At 48.2% G+C, this 12274-nt stretch overlaps 2 protein-coding genes across 5 annotated transcripts; both read right to left on the bottom strand.

The window, feature by feature from the left end:
- Nucleotides 1-110: 110 nt before the first annotated feature.
- tectb (tectorin beta) lies at nt 111-3231 on the bottom strand. The gene is made up of 10 exons (XM_062559909.1): nt 3134-3231; nt 2987-3062; nt 2582-2772; nt 1874-2025; nt 1709-1781; nt 1439-1542; nt 1261-1344; nt 949-1111; nt 744-822; nt 111-323 (listed from the first exon to the last, which is right to left on the bottom strand). Exons 2-10 carry the CDS (start codon nt 3051-3053, stop codon nt 250-252), a joined length of 987 nt encoding a protein of 328 aa, XP_062415893.1. The 5' UTR covers nt 3054-3062; nt 3134-3231; the 3' UTR covers nt 111-249.
- Nucleotides 3232-4749: 1518 nt separating this feature from the next.
- On the bottom strand, nt 4750-12032 carry LOC119212925 (dickkopf-related protein 3-like). Of its 4 annotated transcripts, XM_037463797.2 has the most exons (6): nt 10460-12032; nt 7437-7550; nt 6405-6505; nt 6118-6292; nt 5816-6017; nt 4750-5304 (listed from the first exon to the last, which is right to left on the bottom strand). In XM_037463797.2, exons 3-6 carry the CDS (start codon nt 6486-6488, stop codon nt 5244-5246), a joined length of 522 nt encoding a protein of 173 aa, XP_037319694.2. In that variant the 5' UTR covers nt 6489-6505; nt 7437-7550; nt 10460-12032; the 3' UTR covers nt 4750-5243. The 4 variants fall into 4 exon arrangements, with proteins under 4 accessions (XP_037319694.2, XP_037319695.2, XP_037319693.2 ...); XM_037463798.2 differs by lacking the exon at nt 7437-7550; XM_037463796.2 differs by lacking the exons at nt 7437-7550; nt 10460-12032 and having other exon boundaries at nt 6405-6736.
- Nucleotides 12033-12274: the final 242 nt, after the last annotated feature.

Genomic DNA, 12274 nt, shown 5'->3' with positions numbered 1-12274 from the left:
ATGGCGTTGTGTTACAATTGGTTCTGGGTAGTATCATTGAAAGGAATAAATAAATATGTTGCTTTTATGAGTCCAAGTTTAATTTCTGTCTGTTGAAAAACAATTGGGCCGAGGGTTGTTTCTTTAAAAATGTCAACTCATCTTTATTGAAAAAAGCAGTATTTTGGCATTTTAAAAACACATCAAAAGCGTCGACAAAGGTCCTAATTGATATCTCTGAGGAAACGGATGAAATGTTTTCAAGTTTTTCTACATCCTTGATCCGTTTACTAAATCACAGCATGTGTTCATGAGCACAGCCAGCAGGATGAAGAGTGAAGAGCCTTATGTGGAAGAAGGAGAAGAAAACAAAAAGATCCGTAAAAACCTTGATACGAAGAAACTCATGTTACGGGGGCCAACAAATAAATGAATAGTGTTTGCACACAATAATATGACTGAATGAGCACATGAATAGACGGTGAAGGACTAAATGAATGAAATCTCAGTATTTCACAGCTCTGAACGTCACACATCAGTTATCAGTGCTCATTTTGTTTACCTGACATGTGTCCATTATTGGAGGAATCAATACCTGTTGAGAGATAAAAAAATAAAAGCTTATTCTGTAAAGACTAAAAAAAAAAAATGTTTTGAAAGAGGGAGAGGGTTTCCCTGGACACGTCTGGTGTACTGTATGATGTATGCGCACCGTTTCATGATTCCTCGGTCCACCGAGGCGCTTCAAGGCCCAAAAACCGTACCTTTAATGTGAAACTCGGCGGTGAGGACCCCCCCGCTCGGCTCCGCCTGCGACGACGGACTCCTGGAGGAGCAGGGGCCCTAGACAGCAAGACGCAGAGGCAGCGACGGGTTCTTTTTTTTGTTGTTTGTTTGTTTCTTCGTTAAAATCACCACGGACGCGTCAAGTGGATTCCAAGCCGGAGTTTTGGATTTCAACGCGCTCACCGGCTGACAGACGAGCCTCTCCGCGTCGCACACCTGGACCTCGCAGTGGAGCCACACCGTCGACACCTTCTCCAGCCGCTGGAAGCGGAAGGAGTTGAACTTGAAGGTGGAGCGGCTGTCCTTGGCGTTCTCGAAGATGCTCACGGTGTGGTCGGAGGAGCAGCTGGCGGGGGGGGGAGGCCGAAACATGTTTTACGGGCAATTGAACGTCATTATTTCACATCCAGCTACTCAAATGAGGCCACTTTGTTTCAGTCGGCTCATGTTTTTTCGGGTCGAAAGGGACTCTTGAATGGGGTAACTTTTACCCACCTGTTAATGATGAGGCTCCACCTCTTCTTGTCTGTCGAGTACGGAGTAGGAGTGGCCCAGCAGTTGTGAATCACGACTTTGAACCTGGGAGGCGGGAAAACAAAAAAAGGTGGGTTTAGAAATCAGGGGGGGGGGGGCAACCTACTTTGTGTGGGAAGGAGAGCTGTGATCTTCGGACCTGCTGCTCAGCCCTTTCGCCTCGACGCCGATGAAAACCTCCGAGCCGATGTCCGACGTGTCGATCACGTACGGCGAGTCCTTGGCGTACAGGAACTTTGAGTTCTACGGGGGACAAAAAAAAGACAAAGAAACTTTTTATTTCTTTTTTGAAGTGTAAACGAGACGTACTACAAAACACTTCCCTGCACGGGACGCATTAAACACGCGGCTCTCGAACCGCCTGGGGGGGGTAGGGGGGGGTAGGGGGGGTAGGGGCGTCTTTACTCACCGCGAACACGCTCATGGACAACTGCGACCTAAAAGTGCCTAAACTCCCGTTGTTGACATAAACTGTGGCCACTCTGGAAGAAGCAGAGGGTTTAGTGAAAACACTGCAAGCCATCGGGTCAGAACGCAGTCGGGGGGGGGGGGTTCCGACTCCCGCGTGGCCTACCTTTGGCTGAACACGGCGTTGTTGAGCAGGTAGGCCGCCCGGTACACGCAGCTGAAGGTGTAGTTGACCGGCTGGTTCCTGAGCGTCAGCGACGTGTCGTTGGACACGATGGAGTTGGAGAAGATGTACTTGGGGTCTTTGCCGGGCATGTACTGGCAGAAGTGGCGTGGAAATCCAAATCCGAGTTGGTTGATGAGAAGAATCCGGCACGTCAAGTTAAAAAGTTACCATTTATTTAGAAGAGAAAAAGATAAATGAACAATTCCCTTTAAGACTCTACACACGTATCACAAAGCGATCCATCCAAGAGTCAGCCTGTTGTCCGACTCTGACCCTTTTTATAATCTCCTCATGTCCTTGAAGACTAGTTTGACTAGCTGGTTTGTTTAGGTGTCCCCCCCCCCCCCCCCCCCCCCTCTGTGCCATCCTGTGCAAAGGAGCACTGCGTCAGATAGTGATTTATCTTCACGCTTCCTGTACCCCTTTCCTCCCCAAGTTCCCTTGTGTCCCTTTATATGGTTCAGAGCGCTATCTCCTGCATTGTCAAAACACCTGCTGACTGAGAGAAATACTACAACTAGAGGAAAAAATACAAAAAAAAACACAAATTGTGACATACATCTCGCAATATCCACCCAGTTTTTTTCATTTGGTGACTACACACACCCAGGGAAAAACATCTCTATTGTGTCTTCTCGCGTCCCTCACCTCAGACAGGGTGCCGCAGTACGAGTGGTTTTTGGGGGTGAGGTCCGGGATGCTGAAGCGGTAGTAGCCCGGGGTGTGCGCTCCGGAGTAGCAGACCCCCCCCAGGGACAGCTGGTCGACCTCCCAGCCGTAAGGGCACTCCGGGACGTTGGCGATGATGGCGTTGGGGAAACACGACACCATGACGTAGTCTGGAATGAGGCACGGGCCCGAGAGACGACCTCCTTCACCTTTAGGAACACTTTAACATTGCGACATCTCCGGCGGGCTCGAATCGGGCTGCGACCCCCCCTTCCCCCCGAAGCACCTGGATGCCGTTTGACTCTTAATTAAATGTGTCGAGACCCGTCAACGTGAGCTGTGTGTTCCTCTCTTTAAGGTGTGATACCAACGCATCTGTATTACCTGCTTTTTGGGGGGAACACGTCCATGCAACAGGCAGCAACATCAGTAAGGCTCCGACCGAAGCCATACTGGGATGCTGTAGGGAGATCAAAGAGGTTAGCAATGACATATGAAGATGAATATTCAACATATGAAGATTGTACGCACCTGTAGAGCGAAAAAGCACTTTCGAATGGTCTGATGTCAGAGGATCTTCATGGCTCTCCAACCCCTCTTGTAACTAACATCTTGACAGCTTGAGAAAGCGTTTTTATACCTTCACAGGTGAGGACAATCGCCCCCCCCTCCTCCTCCTCCTCCCACCCTCCCTCCCTCTCCCCACATCGCCGGTTTAAGAGCTCTATTGTGTCTCTCCTCACAAAAAGCTCTCTGTGCTGCTCGGACATTTAACTTTCAAATGAGCAGCGTCTCACGGGTTTACCGCTCGGAAAGGTGCTCAAAAGTCACCTTCTCTGGAGACAGGAGATTTCTCAATTTTATCATGTTATCACCATTATCACTTAATTCATGTATCCCGCGTTTTCCTGACTCATAATAATACCATATTCCACTTTGCCAAAAACTCTGCACACATGTTAAACATAACAGCTGGTTAGCTTAGCTTAGCTAAAGACAAGGGCAAGTAGCTAGCCTCATAAAATCAATGCTTAACGGTTGATATTTTGTTTGTTAACCTGTTTCATGGGGATCTTTTTTTCTTCGCTGGGAGAAAACTACTTTTTTTACCAGTCAGGTTTCCAAGAAACGTAAACTGTTGTGTTCACTGTTGAGCTTTAAAGGGGCTATTTGGTGTTTCTTACCTTTTTAACAGAGCCAGAGAAGTAGTTCACCCCTTTTTTATGCTAAGCTAGTCAGCCTTTAACCCATAAATCTCTTTCCATACAACAAATCCCTCGCTGGAGACTCGTGTAAACCCCAGCAGCACATCTGATAACGTCACAGAGGGTTTTTGGAGGGCAGACAAGAGAACCTGACGGCCACGTTACCCCTTTTTTTGTCCAGCAGGCCGAAACGAAACAGAATACCGGCTAAGAAGCCAAATGGCACAAGCAGACATGTATGGGCACCTTGAAAGAAGTGATGGCAGCTGAGATAAGAGTCGCCACTCACTAGAAACCTGCGGCCTCCGGACGATAAGCTCGTGTTTTCGCAGCATTCAGTAATATATTTTTTTTCTCTCCCAGTCGTCTCTTTTGCCTGTTTTGCACAGTTTAATTGTTAGAATGCATTGTTTCTGAAGCCTTTGCAACTGCTTGCTTCACGTTTTTTTAAATCAACTTCTTAGGAAAATAAAATAAAAAATGCTGCAGGAGAAAAGCCAGATATGCCTATATAGATATATATAAAGAAACTGGTCTAACATGCTCTTCCATTGAAAACCCCGTCTTGCGAAGCCTGAAGGATGAGAGCTGTAAAGCGATATCTCAGGAGGTTAAACACTAACGTCCTTCACGGGACAATTCATCCAGCAAACTGCAGACCGCAGACGATTAGCATTTGAATGGAGCGGCCGGGCTCATTTGTGAGGAAGATACCGATCTGAGAACAGGTCAGCCGACAGCTAGCGTTACAGCATCTGGCCACGCTAACAATCGGAAGGGGGGGTAGGGAGGGGGGGGTTACGTGACCGTGATCTCAAGAGTCGTCACTGTGTCCACTTTGAGCTCCAAAGCCTTTTCACGGAGAAACATTTACTTACATTTAAACTAAGTTTGTTGTTGCTTCTTCATTCAAGACACGCAGAAAAAAAAAAAAGTGTCCACGGTTATTTTTTATTGTAACTTAAAAAACTAATTTTTCAAAAAAAACAAACATTAAAAGGTAGGTTTAGTTATCAGAGAAACAAATAAAAATGTCACATTTTTTGTGACATGATCCCTTTACAGGTGTTCCCCACAAGAGTGCAGCAAAGCATTTTTATTCTCCATTATCTATTTTTCTAATGTGTAGTTATGAGTGCTCGCAGTGCATATTCGTAGGAGTGATATTTTTATTCTGTAAGTCGAAAGGGAGCGTACATTCACAGACATAATCAGAGGGAGATCACTTCGACGCGTGAGGGAGACACTGAATGGCATTGATGAGATGCATGCAGTAGTGCTTTTGTCAAAATAAACAAAATGAACAAAATGGGGGAGAAAAAAAAAAAATCTAATAATAAAATGTACCATTACAACATATTTGGAGATACTAAAACAAATATACAATCATATGCAACATATTTACATAATAAATAACCCAAATGTGGAGGCTGGCGTCAAGATTTGGGCACTTGGCACGTCCAGCTTGTTCGTTCTGGTTGGTAAACCAAATCTGTCCTGAAAGGCAAACAAACTGAGGTAAGAACATGTGTAGATGCCTTAGCAAATACATTTTTAAAGCATCTTTATCCATCAGTTTAGTTTGATTAAACAGGGGCAAGATCACTATCAGGTTCATTCAGGGGGGGGAGGGGGGGGAGGCAAAGGTCGAACAAGTTTCTCAGAGAATTTGATAGCAACTTGTTTATGGCGTTCTAAGCTGATCCTTGAGCGGTTTAACCAATATCCCTAATTTGTTTTAATGTTTTCCAGCTGTGTGCAGCTGCTCGGTTTTCACTGTGGCAAAATAGTGCACACACACACACACACACACACACACACAAAGTCTACTACTAGAGTGTATAAATATACACTCAAAAAGGTTTAGTAGTCTGGATTTAGGCCACAGCTAACCTCCTAAAATTAGATTTTGACCAAAGAGCAGCATCTCTTGATATTGTAAGTGATTCGAAATCCCTTTGAATGAACCATTTCACATGAGAGGAAAACTGGAATTCTCTCCACTCACTCTCTGCGGCGCGACGCGGCCTTCTCTCGACACAGGAGCCCCTCGTCGCACGGGCAGATCTGGTTAATGCTGAAGGCCAGGCCGCCGTCGGGGACGAAGCAGCTCTCGCCGCGGGCCAGGCGCGTCTTGCACACCTGCTCGCCGTGGTGCCGCGCGCAGCACATGGAGGCCCCGCAGTCCCTGTCCACTTTACACCTGGCGCCTGGATGGGGGGGGAGAAACCGCGGTTGTTCAAGGTCCGGTGGTGGGTGTGTGTGGGGAGGGGTGGGGTTTAAAGGCTGTCCAAGGTGCCCCCCTCTCACCTTCTTGTCCGTTGGGGATGCTGCGGTGGCACTTCCCGAACATGCAGCTGAGTCCGCGGACACACTGGGCGTCCCTCCGGCAGAAGAGGCCCTCCCCCCGCAGGGGGACGCAGAGGCCGAAGTGACGATCGCAGGAGAAACCCCGTCCACAGGCCCTGTCGTGTTCGCACGCGGCCTGGGGAGAAATATGGAGGTGGGGAGGGGGGGGGGGGGGGGGGAGATGTTAAAACTTCTTTTCATCAAGGCATGTAAAGCAAAGCGTGAAATGACGTCTCAGGGCCCCTTACAGCGGCGGCGGCTTTGGCTGCAGGGGAGCTTTCCCTCAGGGTCCTGGCTCCAGCTTTGGGAGGGCTGTGAGGCATGTTGAGCATCCAGGCCCAGATGCGAGCTTCAGTCAAGTGGAAGCACAGACAGAGGCAGAGGGTCCACAGATTGAAAAACATTTCCGCCCCAAAAACAACGAATTGGAAAAAAAAAAAAAAAAAAAAGCAAGCGGAACCCACGACGATGAACTGGAGAAACGGTGACTCACAGTCATCCAGATAAAAATCCACAGCTTTAAAGTCCCAGTAGATGTGTGGAGGATTAGGACTACAGGGGTTCGTGCAGTGGCTGCCTCTTCTTCCAGTGGGACTTTTATAGGTCAACAAGTCTTGCCCCCCCCTCCCGCTCCCTCCCTCAGACATGTTGTTATAGGAGGAGACAATTAGTTGTTAATGGATTAACTAAATCGCCTGCAGCCAGAAAATAGTTTGGCGAAATGACCAGTCGTAGAGCGGGGGGAGAGAAAGAGGGAGGGCGGGGGGGGGGGGGGGGGGGGGGTGGTTTGTGTGTGTGTGTGTGTGTGGGGGGCGGAGGGGGGGGGGTTGATTGACGTGACAGCAGCTTCACACAATGGAGCCAAGAAGAACAGCACCTCTGCGTGGTCGTCTCTGCCAGACAAACAAATGAGGAGGACAAAGGCAGACAATTGCTCGACATGTTTCACTGCTTGCTGAGTGACAGGTAAAGCCACTGTGCCCCCCCCCTCACCCCCCCAGCGGGCAAACACTGGCCCCGACCTCCACTGCCCCGTTGCCCCCTACCCTATCCCACTTCAGACCCCACGCTGGGAGCAATTTGCAGAAGTGCACCCCGCAGACGACCCCATGATCTCATTAAATGTAATTACCATCAGCCATTAGTTCTCTGGGGGAGAAGGGGAGTGAGTGAGGGTGTGTGGTTGTGGGGGGGGGGAGACACAAGTAACTCAAGAGGGGACAAACCGATTTGTTCACTTTAGTTTCTTTTTTACTCGTCCAAACATAATTCATACGGACCAACTTTCACTCTGGAAACGGCGTGACCTCCTCCCTGCTCTCACATCCGTCACAACGAGTGTCCTCCACGATGTCTTTCCCAGCTGGGCTTCTACCTGAGAGGAGCGAGGCCCCCTACGAGAACAACGGAAAGCAATCACTTCAAATGTGTCTCCTGCTCGCAAGAGTTATGCTACAAAACGTCCTGTTTAAATGATTTTCACACGCGAAAGTGGGGGGGGGGGGGGGCATTTTTGTAATGAGATGTTCAATAACCGTTTCTTCTAGAATAGAATGAAATATAATCTGCGAGGTCAGGACGCTTTCTGCCAAAATAAGATATTTCAAATGTTCTGTAGTCTTGAGGGCCGGAGGCACATCCAAGTACGTGTCACTGTGAGAGTCGTTGGCCCGGACCCCCGCTCCGAGACACTCCATAAAGAACCAGTCTGTTTCAAGTATTTAGCACAACATTGAGAAGATGCACATCTGTCCTTCTGGCTTCACAGAGGGACTGGAAGCAGTTTTTTTTTGGTGTTTCAGTTAAAGAGTAATCCAGCAGGAATGTGTGTTTGCTCAGAAGTGTTGAACCCTTTTTTTTTTTTTTTTTTTTGTGCTGTCGTCTGTGCGTTTTTTCCCTTCACGGCTCAAACGAAGCCAAATAGATAATGGGACGAAACGCACTTAACGTAGATAATATATATAATTCTGTACTGTGGATTATGTGTGGATTTGATGGAGAGCTTTTCATAACTTGAAGAGGTGAAACATGACAATTGTGTGTATCTCTAGTAGTAATCCGTCTCTTGTGGTCACTCCAGAAGCTCGCACCTCATCTCCTTACGGGGCCCCCCGAGCCTTCCAGGCCGCTAGAACCAGTAACCCACTAGATGCTCCATTAATGGCGATCACGCCGGAAGAGTCTTTTTTTTTTCCGGCTTTGGGGAAAAAGTCAGAGGTGATGCGTCGGATGATCCCTCCCAACACGGACTCTGCGTCGAGGGACCGCGTTGCTGGTGACCATCAGGTCTGTGTGCGACCTTAACATTAGCATTCAGTGTGTCATTAGCATTCAGTGTCGGGGGCTCCGACTTACAGCAGATGCCTGGGTAATTGGCAGTGATTTACACCACAGATCGGTAGCGCAGATACCGCACTTATCTCAGCTCCAGGTAGTCGAGTCCTTATCTGAACGAGCTGACGCAGACTAACGACGTGATTGGCGGTCAATTAGCGGGAACAATGGCGGCAACTGGGTCATTTGGCATCATGTAAACGGGTATGGGGTCGTGCTGATGTGAAGGAAGGAGCGGTTTTATGATTCTGATTCATGCGCATTGGGCTGTTAGTTGGACCGTGGAGGGCGTATTTATACAATGATTCAGAACATATTGGGGGGGGGGAATGCACACTTATCGTGTCTTAGTCACAAAGATTTATACATTTGGAGTTTGCAGAAAATGGAAAGTCCTTCATGTGACTTTTTTTTCTCCCAGCTATGTGTTTCAAGACATGAATAACAACCCCCCCCCCCCTCTCGTGTCCCGCTCCTCCACACACGTACCCGTGTTCTACATTCGTACTTACAGCCTCTTTTATTTACCCAATGCCAAAAGCACATAGCTGTCTCCAAAAACAACTTAACATGCCCCCCCCCCCCCCTTCAGTGTTAATGACTCAGTTAATGACGTTCGTAATGAATGCCACAAACAACATTGCCGGGGGCCTTCCAATTAGAAGCTGACAAAAACAACGGGGCAGGGTGATGCTGGTCCATTGTAATGGACCTCGCCCCCCCCCCCACCCCCCCACCGGGGGAAGCTCTGAATGGCGCGAGGAGTCTGCCTTCCCAGCAACACACGTCCGGTGCAGGAGACAACCGAGACGAGAAGCTTCCGTTTCTTCGAGATTCAAAATCTCAGAGAAACCGCAAAACATTTTGCAGGAAAAAACAAATTGTTTCGTCAAGTCTTGCTTCTCTCGGGGTGGGGGGGGGGGGGGCTTGACTGGCTTTTCGTTTGGGACCCGCCGACAATAAAAAGAAAATTCGTCCCGGGCTTGTAGCTCGTTTGGGATTTCCTCACAGCTGAGATTCACTTCAGCGAGTTGTTGCACAACGTCGGGCCTCCGATTTGTCAACACGTGCTTCCTCACCGGCTCCTGTGAGCGGCTCCATCGCTTCCTTCCTAGCGAGCGACGAGCCCCACTACAACCTCTCTGCGTGAGATGCACCTTCTTGTTTCTTCTTCTTCTTCTTCCTCTTCTTGTGGGTTTGCATCCTTTACGGTTGAAATGCACTTATTGGAAGTCTCTAAATGACCTGTAATGTAATAATGTAAACACATTTTGGTACATTTTCTTGGTGCAGACAAAAAAAAAAAAAAAAGTGGCAGAAATACTGTTTTTTTCCCCCGACGGGGTTTTACTGGCAGTGCGAATGTCCAAGTTCAAGCACTTGGTGTTCTAACGTTCACATCCGCACTTAAATCTTAAATTGTAGTCACATGTTTAACAAGGTGACGGATGCCCCTTGGGTGTTGCGGCGCGGAGACGTTGCACACGAGGTCTACCTTCAGGGGTCACGGGGGCTGGAGATGGCGCCTCGTGAAGCGGCGGGAGGGCGGCCAGTGAACGCTGCAAAAAGTAAAACCTTTTCCCACCGCGGATTTGAATGTTAAACTCTAAAACATGCTGACATTTACTCCCGTTTGAATTCTCCCCGTCATCAAAAAAAGCGTAGTATCTTGGGAGGGAGAGTGATCTTTATTGTCGGTTAAGTTTATGACACCTGTCGGGACCTTTGCTGCTTCTGGAAAGGACCGTCAGTAACGGACACACACACACAGCCCTCGGGTCAGATGTTCCTCACCCAGACACATTCAACCTTGTCATTTCCCAACAGTGCTCGCTGACTCCCGGCCGACCCCCCCCCTCCCAAAAAAACACGGCGACAGTAATCCTTCAAACACACATTTTTGCATAGTGGGGAAAATTATTAGCAAATAAAACGTTGGATCGCTGTTTCGGGTCGAAAATGCGCTTACCTCATCGTCACATAGTGCGAGCAAGTCCAACCTGTCGCCACGTGTTTGAGCCGCGTTGCTGGTAAGGTTCAACTAATGTTCCTCCAAAGCTGTTTTCAATTGGAACAGGGCAGATGAGTGAGTCTTCCTCCCTAATGGGAAACAGCCGAGCGCCGTCCTCATGCCAGGTTTTTAAAATAAATGAAATAAACAAGGGCTGGATGAGAAACTGGAGCAAGAGTCTCTGGTGGCCGATATTCGCAAATATGCCGTTATTCGGATTTTAAAAACCACTGTAAAGAAATAAATCAACTTGTCAAGAACACGGGATCAGAGCGGACATCATGCCTTCTTTTCAGGCCATAGTTTACCCCCCAGTCCGGACTACATCTGGGGTGAAAGAGGCCTAAACTACAGAATATTATGGCTCAGGCCGATTCATGCTGTCGGTACGTCAGCTGCCCCAGACTCCATCACGAGGAATATACTATTCATACCATTCACGTCTTGTCCTGTCGATATTTCTTCCAAGATAGTGTTCACGTGGTGCAGGACTTCCATCTCTGAGAGGGGAGGGGTTGTCCTCTGGTTCAGTTATGCCCTGGTTGAGATGTAGATTGTCATCATTGTCTGGTTCTTCGTGTGGTTCCTGAGGATCTTTTGCATTGGGCGGTCGTTGGCGGAGTTCCTTGCAGAATCATCAGGGGACCGAGGTGGTGGAGAAGCCTCTTCATCCCGGTAAATCTCCAGGTTGGAAGGTGGTTCCTCCAAGTTTTACTCGTCCCTCGGTCAAAGATTACACAACAAAGTAGGATCCAATCTAACGTGGTTCCATCTTTGGACCCAACCCTAATCTGCCGAACCAGAGCATCCGGAGCTGAGACAATATTCCTTTTAAATTAGTTTTTTGGATGAATCAGACTAAAATAGGTTTTCTCCACTCAAATCAACAGTTTTTTCCCCTGGAGCCACAGAAAGAGAAAACTCTTGACCAAAAGTGAGACCAAAAGCAGTCTTTAAGGCCCTATTCGGGCCTGTTGGTACATGTATTTTTTATTCATGCATCATTAATATATTTTGTGTATGCTGGTACAGAAGCAGAGATTATTTCAACAGGGAGTGGGTGAATCCCATTCTTATCATCTTCCATAGTGCTACAGCTGCCTGTTCTCTGCAAAGCCCCACAGGAGGTCCTCCTGCCTGCCTCCTGCCCACGTGCATCCAAGCTCAACTCCTGCAGAGAACGTTGAGCCGGCTCGGAATCCCCCCAAAATAAGCCCCATAATAGAGCTACGCCAAGAAGCTTCCTACGCAACAATATAAGATCGGACCTGCCCTCCACTGCGCTTGCTGTGCTAATCTAGTCTCTGGTCCAAGTGGAATGTAAATCCATTGTCACATTTTGTGCAATCAATCTACACGTAAACTCCACAGCGGCTGCCTCCAAAGGAACAACTCATACGAGAGCATGCTTTTGCACGCCGCCCCGCATCCCTGCATTACTGGGCACCGATGGTCGATGAGTCACGGCAGCTGATGGCCAAGATGTTTGGGCATCGACGTGCGGATAATCCCGTGGTGAAATGTAAGTCCTGAGGGGGGGGGGGGGGGAAGAACACGATGGTCCATGTTCACGCTCGCTCCCCAGCTGTTTTGGTGTGTTTATCTTCCAGCTATATATTTCCACACCGGGAAGGAAGACCTTCGAGAAAAGCTTTGATGCATTACCTGTTTTTTGTCGTCCGATTCTGTCTCCCACTTGCCAGTATTATTGATGCATTTCCGGATTTTATGATTTTACACCCCGTGTTGAGTAAGAATTTTCACACAACTGTG

This window comes from Pungitius pungitius, chromosome 21 (genome assembly GCF_949316345.1).
Source record: "Pungitius pungitius chromosome 21, fPunPun2.1, whole genome shotgun sequence".
In the NCBI taxonomy this organism is placed as follows: Eukaryota; Metazoa; Chordata; class Actinopteri; order Perciformes; family Gasterosteidae; genus Pungitius; species Pungitius pungitius.
This window is presented reverse-complemented; position numbering and strand designations above follow the sequence as displayed.

What these genes read in the sequence shown, in the direction of transcription:
- tectb (XM_062559909.1), bottom strand. Translation starts at nt 3,053, where the DNA reads ATGGCTTCGGTCGGAGCCTTACTGATGTTGCTGCCTGTTGCATGGACG. An exon ending in ACTGCGGCACCCTGTCTGAG is followed by an intron (nt 2,026 to 2,581) that starts GTGAGGGACGCG and finishes CACTTCTGCCAG; the next exon opens with TACATGCCCGGCAAAGACCC. An exon ending in GCGAAAGGGCTGAGCAGCAG is followed by an intron (nt 1,345 to 1,438) that starts GTCCGAAGATCA and finishes CCCGCCTCCCAG; the next exon opens with GTTCAAAGTCGTGATTCACA.
- LOC119212925 (XM_037463796.2), bottom strand. Translation starts at nt 6,560, where the DNA reads ATGTTTTTCAATCTGTGGACCCTCTGCCTCTGTCTGTGCTTCCACTTG. An exon ending in CATCCCCAACGGACAAGAAG is followed by an intron (nt 6,018 to 6,117) that starts GTGAGAGGGGGG and finishes CCCCCCATCCAG; the next exon opens with GCGCCAGGTGTAAAGTGGAC. An exon ending in GCCGCGTCGCGCCGCAGAGA is followed by an intron (nt 5,305 to 5,815) that starts GTGAGTGGAGAG and finishes TTTGCCTTTCAG; the next exon opens with GACAGATTTGGTTTACCAAC.